Raw genomic sequence first — 23,124 nt, forward strand, 5'->3', positions numbered from 1 at the left:
TTATTTCACACCTTCAAAATTGCTATCAATAGGAAGTTTTCGTTTCCTATGATCAAAGAAGAAAATTGCGAAAGCCTTAGGCTCCACAATAAAAATCAATCAAAATACTATTCATCAACTGGATGTCGAGAATGAACTCTTGCTTTTCCTTTTATTCTTTCCTTGAGAGAGCTCAAACACCTTCCTGGGCAATGTGGGATAAAAGATTTATTCCCACATTAAATTATTCACTTAACGCACTTTATTATATTAAAGTGACTTTATTATTATAAAGTTACTTTAGAACTTTATAATAATATTAAAATATTAAATAAATCACTTAAGTCACTTAAACTTTAATATCTCTTGATGTACTTGTCTGATTGCTAAGCCGTCTGAGCCAGGAGTCGACTCTCCCTGTTCTCCATGTGATTGGATGCCTGTCTAAAAATAGAAACCCTGAATAGTGACTTACTATAAATAGTAAGTATGTGGAACTGAGTCTAGAAATAGCTGCAAAGGCCCAATCAAGGTCGACACTGCCAATAAGCTCTGCTCAGGTGTCTTTCTATTAATAGGAACCCTGACCCTCCCAAAATAGTAAGTGTGCCAATTTGAGTCAAAAAACCTGTGCAAAGGCCAAAACCTGAATCCAGCTGAAGAGTAATGTCTCTAATCACCAAGTAACTGCCACATGAGGCCCTCTATCAATAATTGTTAGCCTACGAGGGTCAAATGATAGGCTAATTCTTACAAACTCTGATGCTCGCAAAATGGGGACGTTACACAAACCAAGCTTGGGTGGAGTGAATGAAGAAGACCATTGCCTAGCTTTGAGTGAAGGATTCAAGACAAAATGATGGAGTAAGCCTAAGCAAGAAAAATCGCTCCTGACCCTTCCAGAGGGTCCAGGGCGAAAAACACTAAAGTCACCTTTTCCTCCAAAATTCAAGTAAAACTAAGCCTAGACTTCAGTGAAAGAACCCATTTGGAATGCATTGGAGAGGTTTTTGACCTTCAAAAATAAGAATTTTGAGCTCAGGAGAGAATTTCGCTCCTGACCCTTCCAGAGGGTCTAGAGCGAAATTCCCAAAAATACAATATTTCCTTCAAAGTTTTGATGAACTAACCCAGTGATGGAGATAAATGAATCCTAGAGATTGCCTTGGAGGAGTTGAATGATCAAACTAAGGTGAATTTTGGCCTAAAATGTAAAAATCGCTCCTGACCCTTCCAGAGGGTCCAGGGCGAAATTCACATTTTCACCTAATTTCCTCATGTGAAAGACTAAAATTGAAATGCAAGACTTTGATTTGGGCAAAACAAACATGAACTCGCCCTCCGGGAGATTTTGGAATGAAGGGAATAAGGTATTCAAGACCTAATTTGAAAAATCGCTCCTGACCCTTCCAAAGGGTCCAGGGCGAAATCATCAAAAAACCTATCATTCATCCTTGATTGATTAAGTTTAGGGCAAATTACAAGATTGTAAAGACAAAGACATGGAAATTTGCAAATGTAGGTTGAGAAAATTTCAATTTCATCAAGAGAACAAGCGTGGATAAGGGGTTCAAACAAGTCTTGAAGTGAATCTAGACCTTCTTCACTTGGAATATTTCAAAACTTAAGGAGAAAGGAAATTTCATTAAGCCTCAATCAAACCTCCATATTCCTAAATTTTCACCAAATTTGCCAAATTCAAGACATTTGGGAGGTTAAATTAAGCTCGCATAATTTGAGGCCTTTATAATTGAATTAATTAATTTTTAAAGCCTTAAAGCAAATATAAAATCCACCTTGGAGGCCTTGAAATTAATTTTAAAATATAAAAAAAATAAAAGGAGAGCGCTTAAAATACATTTATTTTCTTTTACAAGCAAGTCGACCTCCTTTTAAGTGGGATTTTATCTTATTTTATTGCTAAATAGCTAAGTCGGCCTCATGAGGATTAGGGTGAGCGCCCTATTTAAGGGAGATGCTTTGTGGTGAATCCAAATCATTCATTCATTGTTCTAAATGCAATTTTGAGGAGCAGATTGGAGGCGAATTTCTTACCAAATTGGAGGCAAATTTCCAGAATTTGCTAATTGGTTGGAGGTTAGTGGAAGGCGAACTTCTTTTGAAGGTTAATCAAGACATAATTCATCTAAAGGGAGACCAAAATCCAATCCTTATCCAGCAAGATCTGATCTTTTTCCTTCCATTTTCCAAGGTTGATAGTTAAGCATTCAAGAAGAGGTATGAAGAATCAAATTGTTTGAAGTCCTTATTCAAGACTTATTTTGATTTCCTAGCAATTTTTTAAAGTCTAAGTCTTGAAAAATCTAATTTCCATTCATAATTAATTTGAAAGTTTATAATTCTTGGATTTGTCATTCTCAAATTAATGTTTTGAATTATTCCCTTGGAAGGTCTTAAATTCTATGCTTTAAGGTATGATGCTCAAAGACTAATTTTAAATTTTTGTGTAGGCATCAAATGACAATCCCCAAAGCCGGAGGATCTACTAGTTGGCAGGCTCTCATCAAGGAAGATCAGAGGAGCGACGAATTGGAGACTAGGATCGTGTCCAAGTGGCATAATATCGGAGACACCAACTTAGGAAACTTCAATGTGAAGAAGTTTCGAGAGGTCCCCTACATTGGCAAGCCATCACCTATTGCGAGGAGGATAATTGAGAGTGGCATCATCAAGGTTGCAGGTTTCCCTCCCACAATCAAGTGTCATGAGTTGATGATCGAGTGTGCCCGCCACTATGATTCACAATCAAGGACGATCGTAACCAAGGACAGGAACATCTTAGCATACCTTTCAGAGGAAGCTATAGGCGAAGCTCTTCATCTTCCGAACCATAAAGACATGATCTACAAGAGCTTGGAAGGAGCAAGGTCGATCTATGAAGATGATCCTGAGTCTTGTTTGAACTTCATCAATAAGAATTGGTTGCTCAAAAGTCGGCCTCGCCTGAACAAGATTCCCAATACACCACATAGGATTGACTTCCAGGAGGAATATAGAGACTTGATAACTTTGCTCAATCGAGTTATAGGTGCTTCTCAAGCCTTCTTCTTCGACAAGTGGATGTTCTTCTTCATACAATTGATAGTCCAAGGAAAAGGAATGCTTCATTGGGCCAGAATCATTAGCAATTGTCTGGACATACAGTTGAGAAGGCTAAGACCCACCAAATCATTCCACATGAGCTCATATGTTATATATGCCTTGGTAAGGAGTTTCGAGTATGCAGGGCTACCTCACAGAGGAGTGATTGGAAGAGGACACGGAGAAATAAGAGTTTGTGATTCTTATGTTCAACTGCATCATCCGCCTAGAAGTGACTACAAGTTAGTCAATGACACCTTCACGATGAACATTACTAGGATATTGCAAGGTGGGATTCACAATCGACTGTCTCTGGATGCACAAGAGCTTGTGAAGAAGCATGGTGCATGGTTTATTCAGTTTCAAAAATTCACATACATCAGAGTTCATGGGTGTCCTTCACCTCCCTACATGTTGCCAAGATATCCAACAGACAGGATAGTACTACTTGAGGTGACCAGACAGTTGGCAGCTTATGTGAAGGCATCCAGACACAAGCATGGAAATGGAATTCCCGTGCCCATCATACTAGGGAATTCAGTTGTAAGTGTGTCCTAATACTCAAGCCGCGGAAGATGCAGAAAAGGAATTATCTTTATACTCATTCACATCCTTTGCCTCGCGAGAAAATTTAGACCCTCATGGTTATATGGAGGAGACAGTCGGCAAGAAGTACAAGCACGAGTTTCAGGTGGAAGATTTTTGGATGAATCTCTCAGGCGATTTAGAAGTCAAAAGAAAGATGCATTCCAGGCTACCCTTAGATCTCATCAGGAAATGCAAAGTTTATAGAGTAGCTGATCAAGCCCAGGATAATGGTAGATACCTCCAGTCATCCTATGAGAAGGAAGACAAAGAAGTAAAGATAGATTGGAATGAGCCCGAGGTTTTAGACTTGAGAGCTTTGATGGCTCCCGTTTTATCCTGCACTCGCAGATGGATGGATGTACAACATCAAAAGTTGAAGGAGCAGAATGTATCTATGACATTCACTTTGGAGGCAAGACCAGAAGAAGGAGAAGCAAGTGTGAGTGAGAATACTTCTCATTCCAAAGGCTCAAAGAGGAAAGGACCTGAGAAGAGAGAACCGTCCAAGAAGAAGCAGAAAACGAATCTTGATCGCCCACCAAGCACATCTTTTAGGCATGAAAAGGAAGCAAGTCAAGGGGAAGATCAGAGGCAGATAGTATATGAAACTGATGAGTTTATGGAATCCATGGTACAAAATGATAAACAGGAGAAAGGACAGACACCTCAGCATTCATCAAGTCAATCTCCCCAAGTTGGTGCTAATGAGCAACATGAAGAAAAAAATGATGATGAAGCAACATCTCCTTTCTGGGAAGATAGACCACTACCTAAAGAAATACAAGTGAGGGAAACAAGATCTGCCATTCCTGATTGGCTGAAAGAGAGATTGACAAGGGTAGTTGTGGTTGAAGAAGAAGAAGATGTGTTTGACTTGGAAAGCCTTATAGGAAATTCTCATGAGGTAATGGAAAAGAAGAAGGCCACAAAGATGTCTAAGGTAATTAGAGATGAGACAGGATCCAGGAAAGTGCAGGTAGCTACACCGGTGGTAGACAAATATGAGGATGAGATTCTTGCAGAAGAGTATGACTTAGAAACATTTGAGCTTGGTCCACTTACCTCCGAGCAAGCGATGGAAGAAGCAACTGATTCATTTGAAGCACTTAAAGACAAACTTAAAGAAGAAATGGAAAAGAATAAGAAGCTTGAGAGGGAGGTCAGTGCTTGGAGGAACTATTTTAGTCATCTTAATCAGCCCTTGAGACGTCAAGATCCAGCAGTATCTCCTTTACAAGCACTCCCTCTTGAATCAGTAGATGAGGCAGAAAGGGTGAAGAGCTTGGTTCAACTTATGAGTTCTTGGATTGATAAATCTCACAAGGTAGCCGTTGAATTTGCAACAAGAATGATGAAGACAGTTCATCGAGCTATCCAGGTCCTTGAGATTATCCATAATCTAATGATAACTGTAGCTGCATTCACTCACACTAGAGATGTTATCATCCCAGTCTTACAAGTGATAAGAGAAACACCAAGACGGATTTTGGCACAAGAAAAGATAATGGATGGAGGAACTCATAACCTCCTACAGTGGTTAGCTCTGCTCCAGATGAAGGAGGTCCTTTTTGAAGACATTAACACCAGATGCAGCCGAGTTGAAGGCATCATTCATCCAATTCAAGATAAGGTGTTTGAGGTGTTGTGTACCATTCTTGATAGGCGGATTAAGATCGAGACAGATGTGGACATCCAAGAGTTGGAGGATAGAATCAAGGTCATCTTTTGCAAGAAAGAGAACATCATCATAGATAAGCAACTAGATCAAATGTACACTACTATGTTCTTGATTGAGAAGACCAAAGAACTTGAACCTGGATGGGAGACGACTCTTCTCACTGCTTTTGATCAAGTCCTTCACTTGGAAGAACGAATGAAGAATCTTCCTGAGATTCCCATTGCTGAGATTGAGAGAATTGTGTCCAGATTCATTGAATATGCTAAGAAAGAGCATGGGAAAGGGAACAAAATTCTAGATGAAAAGTTGTTATAGGATGATGTGGCTACTTAATTCCTATTGGTCTGTCTCCTCGGTATTTGTGCCAATTCTTTATTGGCTATGGATTAGTGATGTTTATCTAAATGGGGACTTTTTTGTAACAAACCCTAATTAGGGTTTAGGTGTCAAAATCTTAGCCGTTGATCTTCTTTTGATCCGGCCATTCATTGTATTTGAGGATGCTATATATACCCTCACTCATTTCATTTTAAAAAGTTAGAGAGAAAGGTTAGAGAAAAGAGAGAGAGCTTAGAGAGAAGAAAGTTAGAAAGTTATTGTTGTAGCAAGATTGAGTAGTGAAGAAAGAATTTTGAACAATTGTTGCCCATTTGGCTATGAGATCAATAAAATATTGAAGTTATGGTGTTTTATTGCAATACTTGTGGCTATCTTCATGATTGTTTATCTTCTTGAATCACTCTCAGTTGAAATAGCATTTAAATTTAAAGTTTGAAGGACGAAGTGTTGTGCTTGATCTTTGATAAGATTCACATTCCAAACCACTAGCTTCTTACTGATTGCAAGAACGCCTTGTGTGGTCAACTGGAAACATTTAGATTGATTAAGAATTCAATCATTCTTGGAAGTATTGATATGTATCTCTATGATAGTATCTATATCCTTGATGATTTGAAAGTTATTGAATCCCCTTAGAAGATCGCATCAATTCCAGTAGAGTTGTAATTTCTTGGCGAAACTAAAATTGGTAGAATCTTATCAAGTCTAGTCTTCATTGAGTCATTCTTAGGATTAGTTCAAGTATTCCTTCTTTGAAAACCTTATCTTTTGACATTTTTTTGAAATTTGTTAGTATTAGGAAAATCCTGTTCCTGCATTTGGAAAGAAAGTAATACGGACAAGCTTTCTCTGAAAGTACGTATGGCCCCTTGAAGAAATAGCATACACAACGACCACTGGTGCTTATCCACACGTAGGGATCCTACAACAAAGAACATTGAAGTCATCCCGATTGATCCTTTTCGCGACATCTTCAGCATTCAGAGACTTTATTCAAGAGAGGATAAGATACCTTTGGGTATTTTATTCTGTGTTTGGTCGTGTACAAAATACACATCAACACCTACTAAGCATTACTTTGCAAACTTTGGACAATGTGGTCAATGCAAGAACTAAGGTGGCATCCATGAGGCTTGCAATATGCCAAGTCATCTATAGCTCATTATGGACATGCCAACAATTGGTTCAGATCCACAACTATTGGGGGATGAGGAGTCAAACAAGGAAATCACTCACATCTGTAGGAGATAGTTTAACTTGTTAGTAATTCTTGGTCTCCATGACATGAATCTATGTAATCTAATCTATATATACACATATATGTAACATACCTAGTGCGAATGTAATTCAATAAGCGGATAGATATGCAGAATATAAGATAGCAATTGTACACCTTTCTCAAGGTTATGCCATGTACACAACAGATAATCGAATAATAATACTTTTACTGTTTTGATTTTAAACCTCTTAATGTCTTGCATAAGTTTCTACGTATGCCTACAACTTCTCCTATATCCTCATCAAGAGAGTTGCTCACTGGGATTCAACTTGAGCCCTAAATTAGTGGTATTAGAGCCAAACTTGTCTTCATCTTGTATTACCTCTTGGATGATTGAAGTAGCTTAGCCTCCACATCAAACCTTGAGATCCATTAGACTACTTGCTGACTCATTTGAAGATGGCCAAACTTTTATGGGCCTCATTAAGTCTATATATTGAGGGCCTGAAATGGATGCATTATAAACATTGTTTGTGAGGGTTATGTTGTTGGTTTTCCTCTAGGTTGTCAGAGTGTTGATCTCCACAAAAGCACAAAAGGCATGAAGTTTGATATTGTATTGTAACACTGTTGTTGCTGGGAATACATTTGATGTTTTGGAGGTTAGATTTTTCTTGAAAGAGTTTTCCTTGGGTATATTTGTGTCACTTTTTTGTGTGGTGGTTTTTTCTTCTTCTTTCATTCTTATTCATTTATTAGTGTTGTTTTATATGTTTTTATGTTGCTGAAATTGTTTTAGATTTGATATCTTGCAACTCTCTCATCGTAGGGTTAATGTAGGATATGTCTTTGCCATTTTTGAAGCCTTATGGGTGTAGTTTCCTTGCATCTGTATTGAAGTTTTTGTTTGTGAAATTTTGATACTAGAAGTGCATGATGATTGTTTGGTCAATGCTGAATGCCATGCTTATAAGAGTGCTTATAAAGTCAAAATAAAGGATGATGATGTCAAGCCCTTCGTTGAAATCATTGACATAAATCCCAATGTCCTTGCCAACATTGCACAAGCAACAACCCTCTGAGCTATGGAAGTTGAAGGAGAGTGGCTATTCTAGTCATAGATGTGAATGACTTCATGATTTATAGTGGTGGCATGAAGAATTTAATCTTTCCAGAAACTATTGAGATTGAAGCTGCCAACCATGCCTCATCCGCAACCCTACAAACTAGGATGGCTTAGTTCCTACAAAACACAAGATATAAGCATCACTTTCCAGTGTTGTTGTTCATATGCTATTCATCTTTTATAGTAGGAGATAGTTGTGATGTAATGCTGATAGAGGTTTGTTAAATACTCCTTGGGCATCCACACATGCATGGTTGTGTGTACAATGCCAATACTCGTGGCCTAGTTGTGATAGTAGGCAACAAGAGATACCATATTCTTGAAGTGAATTCTTGCTCAACACATGCCTGTGCCAACTCCAAAGAAAATTGTGCCACATAGTTATGCATACTCAACATTCTGCATGAATGATAAACTATGTTTACATAGAACTATTCTATGCTTGTACATAGAGTTGTTAGAAAGGGTTAGCTTCAACAAGAGGCCAAGCCAAATGGTTTACTGAGCGACAACTTGAAGTTAAGTCTTCATACTTGCCTTTTAAACTATGCATTTGGTACTATTGGTTCGCAAGGAGGGGTCACTGATTGAGGAGGATTCACCAACAATGTTACCTATAATAACTCTCAAACCGTTCTCATTGCTTGTGGTAATTGTGGGGATATTTCTCTGGACTGTGGTATACCTGAGCACCTCCCAGATGCTTGTGAGAACACAAAGATCACCTACACTCTCCAGCAAGTGCCACACATGCTCTAGCAGTGGTGTAGAGCACTCATCACAGGAACAAACACTTATGCAGTAACTGTAGTCATCCAAACACTGAGGTTTCTACCATGGCTTCAGTAGCATCTGGTACACCTCTAGGATGAACAACAGTGCCCAACTAACATAGATTCTTATTGCTTTGTTCCATGCATCACTCTGGAAATTTCAGACAATGTGATTGGCATGGCAACAAAGGTGGCACACCCAAGGCTCACAGTATGCCAAGTCATGTGCTAGCTCATCAGGGACATGTCAGCAATTGGTTTAGATATGCAAGCATTGAAGGATGAGGAGTTGAACAAGGGAACAGTTTTACTTCCATAGGAGATAGATCAACTTCCCAGCGACTCTTTGTATCCATGGCATGAATCTATGTATGCACATATTTGTAACATAATTTAGCTTGAATTTAATCGAATAAGCAGAGAGATGGTTAGAATAAAAGATAGCAGTCATATGCCTTTCTAAGGGCATGCCACGTACATAACATACAGCTATTTTGATTTTATATCTGTCTTGCACTATTCTATATCTCTGTCTTACACTATTCTATCACAGTATTACTATTCTATATCTCTGTCTTACAATATTCTATCTTGCATAAGCTTTTGATTTTACTGTTTTGATTATATATCTGTGTCTTACAGTATTCTATCTTGCATAATGTTTTGCATACGTACTTCATCTAGATCCTTATCTACACATTTGTCTATTGGGATTCAGCTTGTGCCTGAGATCATCAATACAACCTAAGAGTGAGAATTTTACCCTATCAACATTTTTTTAGATAATATGGTTATAATGTGGGGTGCTGGTTTGAATTTTATTTTGAACTCTGGCTATTAATGTATGTCTCCTCTTGTAGAATTTATGTGCAGCCAAAGTAGAACTTGGGCTTCTTAATAAGGGTTCGACCCTTGAGCCTCACCAGCACAAAATAAAAAATCATTAACAGCTCCTCTGTACAGAAAAACATAATTTTCTAATATTATATGTTTTGAATACTAAAATGTAACCTTACATTCCCTTTTTCATGGTCATCAGAAGATATTTCTTTTGGACAGCTTCAAGCAAAGTTACAGTACCTAGTACTCAATTCATACATCAAGAGGCAGGTCACTCATGAACCATGCATAATCAAAATACCCATGATGAGCATTCTTAGAAATAACAAGCACCACTAGTGGCAAGCACCTACCTTGAATTAGCGCTGCTTTAAATTTAGACAATATGCAATGAGATTTAGCATTTGCTATATATCATTTGGTTTGGTGAGTGTACAACGAAAACCAATTCATAAATTGACAAAAGTTTGTGGACAAACATTTGAATGGTCTGCATTTGGTGTACATGCACTCCAAGCTCTGTGGAATGCCTATACTTTGTCTTGTTATTCGAGCCCCTTTAGGGAACGGCAAACTATTAAGCTGTGACAACTTATATGTTGATACACACCATTGCCACCCTCTATTTGTACAATAGATACTATTAAGATTCTTTTGATTTTTTTTGGTTCAATGCTCCAATTTGAGATTCTAAGCAATAAAAAAAATTAGTACTGCTAATTTATTAAAAACAGCAATTTCTTTTGTAAGAACAAATATTTTTTGAAGCAAAATTCTATAAAGCAGAGAACTAGATTAAATGCACTTGGAGGCCATGGATGCTATTTGAAAAATGTGTTATTGTGAGGATCTGGTTATTACTGAGAGGGGGGGGGGGGTAATCAGTAATAACAATAAACTGCAATCTTTCACCAATCTGAAAACGCTTCTCAAAAACAGTTCATAACTAGTACCGGTAACTACTCAAACAAACACATACGGCAGATTTACCAAACTACTCATTCATGTGTTCATCAACATATAAGCAATGTAATGATATCAAATCCACACATAAACAAATCAACCACCATATGAACACTGAGATTTTTCACGTGGAAACCCAAATGGGAAAAACCACAGTGGGAATTGGTACCCACAAAATTTGCACTCTTTCGGAATGCGCCCTGTTAAAGGCCTAGCCTGGTTAGGAGCTTTACAATAATGCTTGGTTAAGAGCAGACCTTGTTAGGAGTCACCCGGTGAAGGGATTTTAACCTCAGCTCTGTTAGGAGCTTTGCCCTGTTAGGAGTAACCTTGCTAAAGGATTTAAACCCAAATTAATGAGCCACCCGGTTAAGGGATTTACAACATCAGGCCTGTTAGGACCTACCCGGTTAAGGGATTTTAATACTACTGCAATTGTTAGGGAACAACAGATAAATGATCTGATCAATGCACTTTCTGCTTGCTAGTATAGATCCATTTCAGCTCCAATCTGCTTCACACATGCAGACATCTCAATCTAGTTCGGCACACTCTTCTTCTCTGATCACCGACACACTAAACCTTCTCAAACTTGACCTAAATACACTTTACAATTAGGTCGGTTACATAACCCTAACTTACAATGAATTTACATCATAGATCATATCAGATCATTACAAATCATTACAGTTCATCATATAGATCATTACAACAAATTTCAAGACAATTACAGCCATTGAATGATCATAACACATCACTGCACATCAATTTGATAAGTTGTCAAACCCTTAACACATTTTGCTAAGCACTTCACTGTTTCCCAAGAAATTTGCTCCTTGATCATGCTCAAATAACATCTTATCCATTCTCACGGATTTTGACATGTCACCACTAAGATAAGATCATGAAAAGATCCACCGCCAAACCATAAACATCACCAGTTAAAAATCTTGTTACTGGTTCTCAAACCCTACATTGAATATACAACAGTCAATTACAAACATGATGCGGTACCTGTCATAGACTCATTATAATGTCATAAGCATACATTTCAAACCGCAACATCTAACTCAACACGGATCTCTACCTCAACCATCTCCTTCACTCTTCTTGCTTACTGGTTCACTGTCAACTTAGCAGTTTTGCTGTCCAACTCAATTCATTACCGGTTAGGCTTAGATAACTTAGATGACATACCAAACATAAACAAACATGGTTGCCATCAATGACAACACAAATAACTTATCATAAAGCATCATATCACAATTATATCATCACCAATAGTCCATCAATATATCATCACCAACAGTCCATCAATATATCATCAACATCCTTTACCGGTACATCATCATCACCATCAGTTATGCCAACATGCCAACAAAATGATGCTATTTCCATTTTGTACAAAGAAAGAGGAGTTCTGAAAAATAATGTGACTTTGGACTGCTACGGTGGTCCACATTGATTCTACTGCTATTAGTTGTTTGTGCTTCCAAAATTAAGAACTACTTTATCAGACAGGATGTTGGCTCATTCTCTTACAATGTTCTCATATCTAGTGTCTCTTGAACTCATCAGATATAATTTGAGGCAACCAAGGATCTCTATGATGGCACTGCAGCAGACAATGAGACAATTATTCAAGAAACTTTTGACCCGACAAGAGGGCCTGCAGTGGAATTTCATGTTAGTCCACTTCCCGGTTTTGTTAATATGGGTAAAAGTGTGGGTACCAGAACCATCCATATGCTTGTAGTTGAATGGGATACTCACATCGTTGAAGAGGAAGGTAAACATATGCAGACACTCTGGGTGATAAGACAATAAGTCCAAAATACTCTAGTCCTCTTGAACAATACATTTTGGATTTGGTTTCTGGGTACGAGAGCTACCTCTCCAGTTAAAATTTGCACCTGAATGGATCTTCCACAAAAAGCCTGACAGCATGCAAACATAGAGAATAAATCAATACTATCAACTTCTCAGAGGATCAAAAGCAAGAACTTATATAGTCGGATATCACTTTGAAAATAAATCACAGTAAAAATCTTTACTCCAAAAAATGTTTGGACTACACAAACGTACCATATTCTTTAAGAAAATCCTGTAACTTGTTCCACATTTGGTTAAGATATGCCATCAGTAAACATACTTGCAGATTTTAGAACGCCAAATTTATGTGGCAGATTTCCTTTAAATGGAACGTTTGTACCCAAAAAAGCTCACAAGTGATTTTACAAGTGGACAAATAGTCTGTTTAACAGGCATAGTTAATAGAATAACTGGAAAAACAATATATCTTCTGCTTTACTGGAATTACTTTTCAAAACTCCTTGAAAATAAAATGATATCAAAATATGCATGATTTTTTTTTTTCCTCAAATGAATTATTACCAACTCTTACATTTGCTTGCTTTCAATGGATATAATACGACTGGATAAATAGAATGCTTAACAGGGCATAATTAATAGTATAACTGGAAAAACAATATCTTCTGCTTCAGTGGCATTACACTTAAAGCGTCCTTAAAAAAATAATAATAACAAGATATGCATGCTTTGTTTTCCTCAAAATGAGCTGTCACCAACTGTGACATTTGCTCACTTTCCATGGATATAACCTGCATAAAGTATTTTTTTTTTTTTATTGAATATCATGAGCATTGTAAGTTACCTGGTACTGGTTCAGGTTCGGGTTCAAGGGTTCAGTCAAAATGTTTTTGGGTTTGGGTTTGTCGATACAAAAGCATATAAAAATCAGAAATATATATTTATACATATTTGCAGCAGTAATTAGGTTCAAAATACACTACCATATTAATAGTCAAATATTAGTCAAACTTGAATGTCATGATATATATTCAACTAAAAAAATAATAATATCAAGTATGGAAGCAGCCAGTGATAGGTTTTCAGCATTCAAGAATTCTTGGGAAAGTTTATAGAATCTGACACACGATAGAATCTTGGTAAGGGGTTTGCATCAGATTAAGCAGGGGCATGAATCCGGCCTGATATATAGTCGTGCATTTCCATTGAACTATGGTTCTTTAATAGAGATTCTATCCTAAAATACTTTTAACAGGTGATTTGAAGGAATCCCTTATACCAAAATCTAATTTTGGGATTACGGTGAATCCTCAACATCCAGTCATCACCAAGTAATTTTTTGTTTACAGCAGCTCAAATAGATTATGAGTGGCTCTGTCTAGAGTATTGTTTGGGATATGTATTGTTGGGATTGTCTTTGACACCTGGACAGTGAGATTTCTCAGCAGACGCTTTCAACCTGTATCCCCAGGACACAAAAGCTTTCTATATTAGCCAGAGCATCCATTCGCATGACAAGAGTGATCTTCTTAATTAGTGTGTTTGCAATCCTCTCCAGTTTCCTTAGCACGTGATTGAAAGCCTCCAAATTCTCCTTGGGTTTGTCAGGGACAGACACAGGCTGTGGGGGGACCCTGTCTGAACCCACAGGGGACTGGATCTGGACCCCGAAACTGGGCTGTCTAAGGGCTGGACCCTAACTTAGTTAGCATCAACATGAGATCAATACAAGCTCTAGCGAACACTTAGCAGTTAGCAGAGATTAATAAATTCTCTATACAAGAAAACACACTAGAAATCACTTATGGAAGGCCAAGAGTGACTACTTAGAAATCCATTTTATTTAGAAACCACATCCACGTGAGAAGTCAAGTATGAAAGACCAAGAGTCAACTTAGAATTCCACATTAGATATCCCAATGTGAATACGAAGTTGGGTCTCCACAATGAAAACGCAACATCTTAATCAATTAAGCTCAATCCCTTGGACTGCATAAAGTTACAAATAGTGTATCAATCTTAAAGCCTAACAGCAACAAATGGTTATTATTATATACCTTGTTGAAGCTTATGTTTTCATCCACATGAATGTTTGCAATGTCTCTCAGAAATACACAATCGTCACAAACCTGTGTTAGAAGCATTTGCATTTGTCATTGATGTTAAGTCCAATCAGATTTATTAATGTCAAAAAAATTTGCAGCAATTCTGAAACCCCAGTTTGGTGAATACTCATGAATACACATATCTGTCTGTCTAAATTTGCAGAATTTCTTTTCTATGAAACCCTAGTTTGGTTTTTACAGAATGCATATATCTGTGTCTCGAATGGTAGCATTACAATCTTCAGACAGTGAGGCAGTGACAGTGTGTTGGATCTGCAGACATCACTGCTATGTTTGCATTAATATAATAATATAATGAAGAACAGTAAACTGATATGCACTATAATGTCTTCTTGATTTCAGAATATCATTGGTATCAAGCACACACAGACATAGTGATGATCAGAAGTTACCATTGTTTTCTTCTGCATTTATGAGGTGTTCCAACCAACGAATTGGATTTATCATGTTTAGAAGACAGAACTATGTTTCTGTGGAGTTCACAGGCTACATAATGAACACTGGATCTTTCAAAAACTGTTTAAGTTTGGTTGAAGATTGGTTGGTTCAGTTCTTTCAAAATCTTTTTAAGATTGGTTGGTTCAGTTACAACCGTAATATGTTACCTGTCTATACCATCAATGAAGTTTAAAGAACAAGGTGTATATCTATGGCGGCATTAATGATTAATCATTGTTTAAGTTGTTTTGTTCGGTTGAAATCAAATGATAACTGCTCACCCGTATTGATCAGTTATAATCAGTTGGCCTGTATGCTAATTGCTTGCACCTGTATACTAACTGCTCTCGGTTTCTATTTAAATGATAAAAGATCGTGGTATATGATGTATGTATTGCTAAAAGGCTGAAAAATAGATGAAAGGACATTTGTAACGGAACATTAACGAAGTGCTGTGAGTATGAAACCTGTAATGAAACATTAAAAAGTACTGTGAGGTAACTTGTAATGGAAGACTAAAACAGTGCTGTGAGTGTGTATTAAGTTGGTTATGTGAAAACAGTGATATATCGTAACTATTTTGATGAGTTTGTTTGATCAGGATATCTGAAGGTTGCTGACAGTACTCAGTTTGTAAAAGTTTGTTTGCAGAGTGCTAATTTTGTCAAGTGTAAAACTGAGCAAAATTTCTGAAGATTGAACGTATTCAGTTTGTAACAGTTCGCTTGTAAACTTCCAATGTTGTAAACTGTAATACTTCTGATTTGAACTCAGTGGCAGGTTGTTTTGTTTGTAACATCCTTATGGTTGGTGTCTCAAGGATGTTGAGTTGGTGCTCAGATTGAGAAGCTTGTGATTTTGTAAGAGTTGGTGCTCTCAAGCAAGGAGTTTGGTGATTCCTTAGGGTTCGTGCCCTTAAATTTTGTACACATTATTTATTTCTGAGGCTGGATTAGGAAAGTAGATCCTAGCAGCACTTCTCACCCTGGTTTTTCACCCATTCTGGGTTTTTCCACATATTCAATAAGTATTGGCTTCTATATGTGGTTGCATTCTTTTCAGTTCTAACTTTATGCTTATTAGTTTATCAAGAATATTTTAATTGATTAAGGATCTGAAATTGAATCTTCTACTATTTCACCCCCCCCTCTCAGTAGAAGAATTGTGTTCTACAACCTGCAGTAAGATTTAGCCACTATTCTAATTGTCTCAGTATGATGAACAGAGAATGGAAAATACCCGACAAGAGGGAGCCGGAGCTGTACCTGTATGATGGCTGGCACTACCCAAAACCAACATGAAGAATATGGATGGTTACTGGATGAATAGGAATACAAATATGGAGACAAACCCAATGGCTGATGGTAACACGAATAGAATACTAAGAATTAGAAAAAGAAAACAAATTTCAGTGAAAAAGAGAAAGAATTGAGTCTTTGAGCAGTCAGTATGAGATTTTATTCCAGATTTGGTTAAACTAGCAGCAAAGAAAGCCAAGCCAATTAATGTATTTGGAAGTCTGATGCAATGGGATACAGATACACACTTAATCTTGACTTTGGCATGCCCAAAACTGCCTCTCTTGTTGCAAAAATTTCCATGATACGATGGATGTTTATATGTTTGAAACAAACTGTCAGAACAATCTGCTACAAATAGTTCAGTTGAACAATATGAGTCTTGTTTTATGCAAGGAGGGAGTTCTTGTGGCTTATAGAACTAGTGGTAGCCAGATGCATATGGCCAACCTGAACCATTGGACACTAGGAAGTATTTTATTCTCCAATGTTGCAACTGCATGCAAAACACAAAACAAGATGTAAACAGATGTGACAATGAGGTGTAATATACCGAGCTATCTACCCTATGGCTTCACATTAGTTTTAATGTTTGTTTGAAAAGTAAGATCTTGCGCTCAGACTGAAATCAGGATCTTCTGTGCCATGATGGCCAGCAAAGCAGCAGCTAATACAACACTGTCAGACAGTGTGTCCTTTAAAATCATCTTATTGTAGTCTGCATATTGTCAGAGAAATATTTTGCACGATCAAAACCATAGGAAAACTCATATTATTCATTGAAAACATCTGAACTAATTGAATAATTAGGAAGTGCCTATATCTGAACCCTCTATTGGCACACTAGATCTGCTCGGCTCCGTGCCATATGATCCATTCTCAAAGTATGTGATTACTCTCCAAAGCTTCATACTTGAATACTTCAATTCAAGTGTTGGGCTTCCTACCGAAGATCATGGTTAAAAAACCTATTAGTTATTCACTACTTGCAAGGCAAAACTGGTTGTTGAGTCAACTCGCTGAATAACTCAGTGACAAAATGCAGGTGAGTAACTTGCTGTGAAACTCGTGAGTTCAGCTAATTTTGTGCAGAAAACTCCCCGTCAGTGGAGAAAAATAGGCAGTGGGCAGAAAACACAATTTTTGTGTTTGTTTTCTTATTTATGCATTTTGTGTCATTGATCACATTACATAGATTTATTGATGGTTAAAAGTGAGAAAACTATGAAAAATGTTATGTGCCATGATAGTCCATGTCGTCTTGGTCCATTCCATGGATGAGATTGCTGATTTTGAGAGGGAAGAAGCAGAATGGGCAGCAGATGTAACAGTACGGGCAGACATAGAAGGTGAAGGGTCAGTAGGGCTTTCATTTGTTCCTTAATAGAAATCATCACCATCCAATTTGAAGTCACTCACACAACCACTTTGAAGCTTTAATTGGAGAAGAAATTTGCAAATTATTAATACAGATTTGTAATTTACTAATTTATAAAGGTTATTGTAAAAATTTATGTGATTTTCCATGGAACAGCTAGGAATTGAGCTTAGGACCTGTTGATGTGTATTTTGTACACAGCCTAACACAGAATAAAATACCTAAGGGTATCTTATCCTCTCTTGAGAAAATAGTCTCTAACTGCTGAAGATTCGCATAAAGGATCAGTTAGGAAGACTCCAAGGTTCCTTTTAGTAGGGTCTCTACATGTGGATAAGCTCGCCGTGGTATGATGTGATTTGCTGGAATCACAAGGGGACTTACATTTGGTGATTGAATTTCCGATCTACTTTGCTAGCACACAAGCTCTCACTAACTTAGATTTAAAAAAAAATGAAAAAAGGATAAGGGCGAAGAGAGGATCTAATCCTAATACTAAGAATGTAGGAGCAATGACTTGATTTTTGATGAAACTCTAACTAATCTTGTTTGATTGAATTTGATGATCAATCCACATGAAGCTTAGAAGAGGATCTGACACTTGTAACTTTGGTAAATATTCAACTTGATGTTGTTGAGAAGCTTGCTTTAATTAATTCATCTGGAATTATTTGCTTCTTCAACGAGCCCTTTATTCTAACTCCTTGTGTCCTTGATGTGCAGGATGATGATGTACCTCGCCTTGGAACGTTGGATTGAAAGAGGTTGCCCATGTCCTTACTTGATCGTCCTGGCGAAGACCGTCCTGGATCCGGCTTGATTTTCCTTGAAGAGATCTCCATTTGATGCCTACACAACATTTCAAAATTAGAAACATGATTTTGCAATGAATAGCATAGATTAAATTAATTTTAGGAAACTTCATGATTAGTCCTTTATTAATCATTTCCTAAAAACGACTATTGAGCTATGAATTCAAAATTTCAAAATTTCAAAATCTAAGCTATGACGATCAAAAACTAAAACAATAAAACAAATATCGCCATACCTCAGTTGAGAGCTAACTCTAGAATGCAAAACAAGGAATTTGCCTAGGCAAAATCAAAATTAGATGGCTTCAACGTGATCTCCTTTAAATGAACGATCCCTTTATCAATTCATCACCCTTGAGGATATCTTTGACGTGGTCTTTGGCAAGTTCGCCCAACTTGAGACTAAGCTCGCACCCCTTTTGAATATAATTCGCGCCTCTTTGTCTTCCTTAAATCGCACTTGAGATGATAAAATAACAATGTGAAAATAATGATCTTCACCACCCTCCTTTATAAGTGCTTACCTCTCATCATTATTTAGGCCGACTTTTGTAAAAATAAAGCAATTATAAACGATTTTTTAATAAATAAGAAAGGCCGACCTTCATAAAACAATAAAATACCAAGCGCTCTATAATAATTAATTAATTTGCCATCGTTTTTAATTAATAAACTTCGATTTTTTTTTATAAGGCAAAAATTAATTAATATTTAAATGCAATATTTAAATGCCATTTAATTGAATTTTCAAAAATTATCGATTTTAGCATTTAAAATAAATTTAAAAAAACTTGTTTGAACGCCAAATTTTGAAGATGAAAGATACGTACCTCATCGCCCTGGTCCCTGACTGAGGGACAGGAGCGATCTACCTTCTTGGTCTTGATTCGTGCAATTTTGACGTCCAAAGTATTTATTTCCACGTTGAATTAGACGTTTTTGCTAGGATATTTGAGCTTGATTGTCTTGTTCTTGCAAATGAATGTCCTTTTGTGGTGATATCGCCCTGGTCCCTTGGAGAGGGACAGGAGCGATCCTAGTGTCCTGGCTCAAATTTGTAAACATTTGATCTTCGTTCTTCGTTCATTGTCTTCCAAAGGACGTCCTTGACCATGCCTATCTTTGCCTTGTCTTGGTTTTGACGGAACATAAGTGTTTTTGTAAAAATCGCTTTGGTCCTTGTCCAAAGGACAGGAGCGATATAGGCTCTATAGCTCATTTGACAACATTTTGACGCTCGAAACCTTTGTAAATCATCTTCAAATGACACCTTATACATTGTGTGATCCCGAAAGACCTTGACTTGGCATGAACTTGAAGGAAAATGAATGATTCCATATAAATCGCCCTGGTCCCTTGGAGAGGGACAGGAGCGATATAGCTTCTGTATTCAATTTGACGATCATTTTACGTTTGAAGTTTTTGTATATCTCCTTCAAAAGACGCCTTAAACCTTTTACAACCTTGTGAAGTCTTGGCCTTACGTGATTTTTGCATGAATTAGCCAATGCATTCAATATCGCTCTGGTCCCTTCCTGAGGGACAGGAGCAAACTTCAACGTTTTGAGCTTGTCTTTTCCTTCTTCAACTTGTAATTGCTATCAACGCGTAAAATGAAGTCCCCTTGATCCCCTTGGTCGCTTGATACTTGACAAATTTTCGAAATCTAAGCCATTATGGAAATATCGCTCTGGTCCCTTCCTGAGGGATAGGAGCGAACTTAAGCATTTTGGTCCTTTGATGGCATTTGGTAATCTTCAATTTATCTTCAATGAGTTCATTTCACCTCCTTCCTTGCCTTCAAACATAAACTTGACTTGATCTTTTCCCAGATCGTACCTTATGAAGAATTTCGCTCTGGTCCTTCAGTGAGGGACAGGAGCGAATTTGACCCTCTAGGCAAAAACTTCACCATTTCATTGTTTTTGATCAAGTCTGGATGCTCTATCATGCTCATTTCGTCCTTCATCATGCCTTTGATGTCTCGATTCGTCCAAACAAGGTCAGGAATGGCTCAACTAAGCATTTTCGCTCTGGACCCTTGGTGAGGGACACGAGCGATTCGCCTTGGTCCCTTGGAGAGGGACAGGAGCGCTTTTCGCTCTGGACCCTTGGAGAAGGGCACGAGCGAAATTTGACTTTTCGCACTCTCAATCAGGACAATTTTAATCTTTCTTATACTTTAAGTTATATTCCATATATACTTTCAGGATGTTTGAGAGTGGTTTCAGACCTCCAGGAGTTATATTGCAAAATCTAGTTTTTTGAGGTTTTTCAGTTTCCAGACTTAGCCAAATTTCAGGATCAGGACCTCACTCAAGCCGGACTTGCTATCCATGTGATCCCCTGGGCGACGTTCAAAATGCAAAGGCTAGCTAACAAAACCCTAAAAAACCTAAAGAACAAACCCTAAAAAGCAAAAAAACACGGGTCCCCATTTGCAATGGGGCGATGTGTGAAAACGTCACAACAGGACCTCACATATGGATGTTGGGGTGCTCAACTACTGAACAACCAACCTTATTCGTGATTGAGGCTTTTTGATAGCTTGCTTATTGCAGTATGGGTGTGGCCATTTCTCCAACAAACCCATTTGAGCCATATTTTGGTGCATGGGGGATCCTAGCCTAGCTTTGATACCGGGTATTCCATGGACCAGTTAGGACTCAAACCTAAAGCCTCCCATGTGCATGCTGAGGTATCTACCACTGAACTACCAAACCTCTTTGTAGTTGGGGCTTTTCAGTAGGCTTATCATTTATGGTTCAGGATTGGCTCATATCTCCAATTCCACTCCTTGAGCAACACTTCGGTGCTTGAGGTTCCTAGTTTGGCTCTAATACCATTTTATTTTCCATGGTCCAACTGGGAATCAAACCTAGGACCCTTTATATACATTGCTTGTGTACTAGACCATTAAGCTAACAGCTTTCTTTGTAACCATAACTTTTTGGTTGATTCCTCCTTATAATTTAGATGTAGCTCATTTTTCTAACAATTTATATGTTTTTTAATTTTTAGAAATTTGTAGTTTTTTTTCCTGAAATCTTGAATCAAGTCAAATTTTTGGCATGCTGAGTTTTTAGGGAGTAAATAAATTATGGTTTCAAGCATGAATTACAATTGGCATACTCTAGAGTTGTAAAGCACTATATTTATCCGATCATTTGATGCTGAGATCTTTTGAAGGTCGAATATTTATTACTATTTAATCTTCAAAAATAGGCACGAGGTAAAGGACTAAAGACACATTAAATTTTCCAAAGAAATCGATAAGGTCTGATGAGGAATTCTTCAAGTCTGCTTTTACTTTTGCACCGCTTAATTAGCATTTTGCATTGGATAACTGATTTTTTTTCGTCAATTACTTGCTTCCTCACAACAGCATTATTTAACAAAAAAAAGCTTACCAAATATTGCTTAAACTCCTAAAAGTACAATTCAGAATCAGTAAATGTGTTATGGAACTGTCTTATCAAGCATTTCATATTATGTAAGAGAACGAAGCATTAGTAAAGAAAAAAATTAGATGATCAGTATAGAAGCAATCCTCAAATTTTATGCGTTTGCAAGTGGTTCGAGATTCATTGCATACATTTCTATTTTGGAAATGATGATAATGAACGAGTTTGATCTTCACGTATGTTATATATGAATTGTTCCTGTGCTACTGGAAATTAACTTCTTATTTTAATATAATTGTGCAGTTGAAACCTTATGTGGCACATACTGTTCATGCCAAAGCTGCAACTGAGGCTGCGAATTCCAATGAGTCTGTATCTGCAATATCTGACGCATAGGTTAATTTTTCATCCTATTTTAAAAGTATGCTAAGGTGTCAGTCACTGTTTATTTAACCGAAAATCCAGAAAGGGTTTTGAACAGTGATTATTGTCACATGATGTTTCATTTGCACAAATGCTCTACAAATGTGATATTTGATTAGCAGTTTCACTTGTATTTTACCGTCATCTTAAGGTTTTCACAGTTAATTAGAATGCAAGTGTTTTTTGGGAAGAAAATTGTATTAATTTTAACGATTCTTTTTGGAATCATGCGTGAATGTTTTTGTATTGATATTTTTGATTACATTCAATGATCTATCATCAACAAGAAGAGAGTGGAGAATATGATTGTGGACATAGAATTGAAAAGAGATGGGTAGAGGACAATAGGATTGAAGAATGAGGGACTCATGTGAGGAAGAGAAGGCAATTAAAGAAAATGGAATGAAAAACTTTGGGAATTAAAAAAGGTATGTCTAAACTTGAATAAAATATAAATAATGAAAAAAAATGTGCGACAATATTTGAGTATATAAAAGATAAACAAATATGAGTGCAGGAGGGTTTTTAATTATATATAAATATATATAAACAAGAGTGCACATATGTATGCTTGTGATATAAATGTATAATAATGGAATGCGTATCTTCACATTCCTATGCGTGTCTATAAATGAATTGAAAAATAAGTAGGACTTTGATATATAAATTGAATGAAAATCAAAGAATGGATATGCACACAACTTATTTCAAACAAAGGTGAAAGAGATCATGCATTCATGTGTGAATAAATCTATAAATTTAAATGCATATATATGCCTATATAAATATTTGCATTATATATGGAGAC

The 23,124-nt window shown here is 37.0% G+C and overlaps 1 protein-coding gene across 4 annotated transcripts in view; it reads left to right on the forward strand.

Moving 5' to 3' along the window:
• The window catches only part of LOC131079557 (uncharacterized), a 112,307-nt gene extending 89,864 nt beyond the window's left edge, over positions 1-22,443 (forward strand). The window contains exon 4 of one of the 4 annotated variants that reach the window (XM_058017538.2): positions 22,197-22,443. In XM_058017538.2, coding sequence (XP_057873521.2) covers positions 22,197-22,289 — 93 coding nt within the window. In that variant the 3' untranslated portion in view covers positions 22,290-22,443. Of the gene's footprint in view, positions 1-9,488; positions 9,555-15,781; positions 15,902-18,400; positions 18,580-22,196 lie in introns of those variants that run through there. The other 3 variants (XM_059221814.1, XM_059221813.1, XM_058017539.2) reach the window with 3 other exon arrangements.
• The last annotated feature ends 681 nt before the right edge of the window (positions 22,444-23,124 follow it).

Source organism: Cryptomeria japonica, chromosome 5, assembly GCF_030272615.1.
Source record: "Cryptomeria japonica chromosome 5, Sugi_1.0, whole genome shotgun sequence".
In the NCBI taxonomy this organism is placed as follows: domain Eukaryota; kingdom Viridiplantae; phylum Streptophyta; class Pinopsida; order Cupressales; family Cupressaceae; genus Cryptomeria; species Cryptomeria japonica.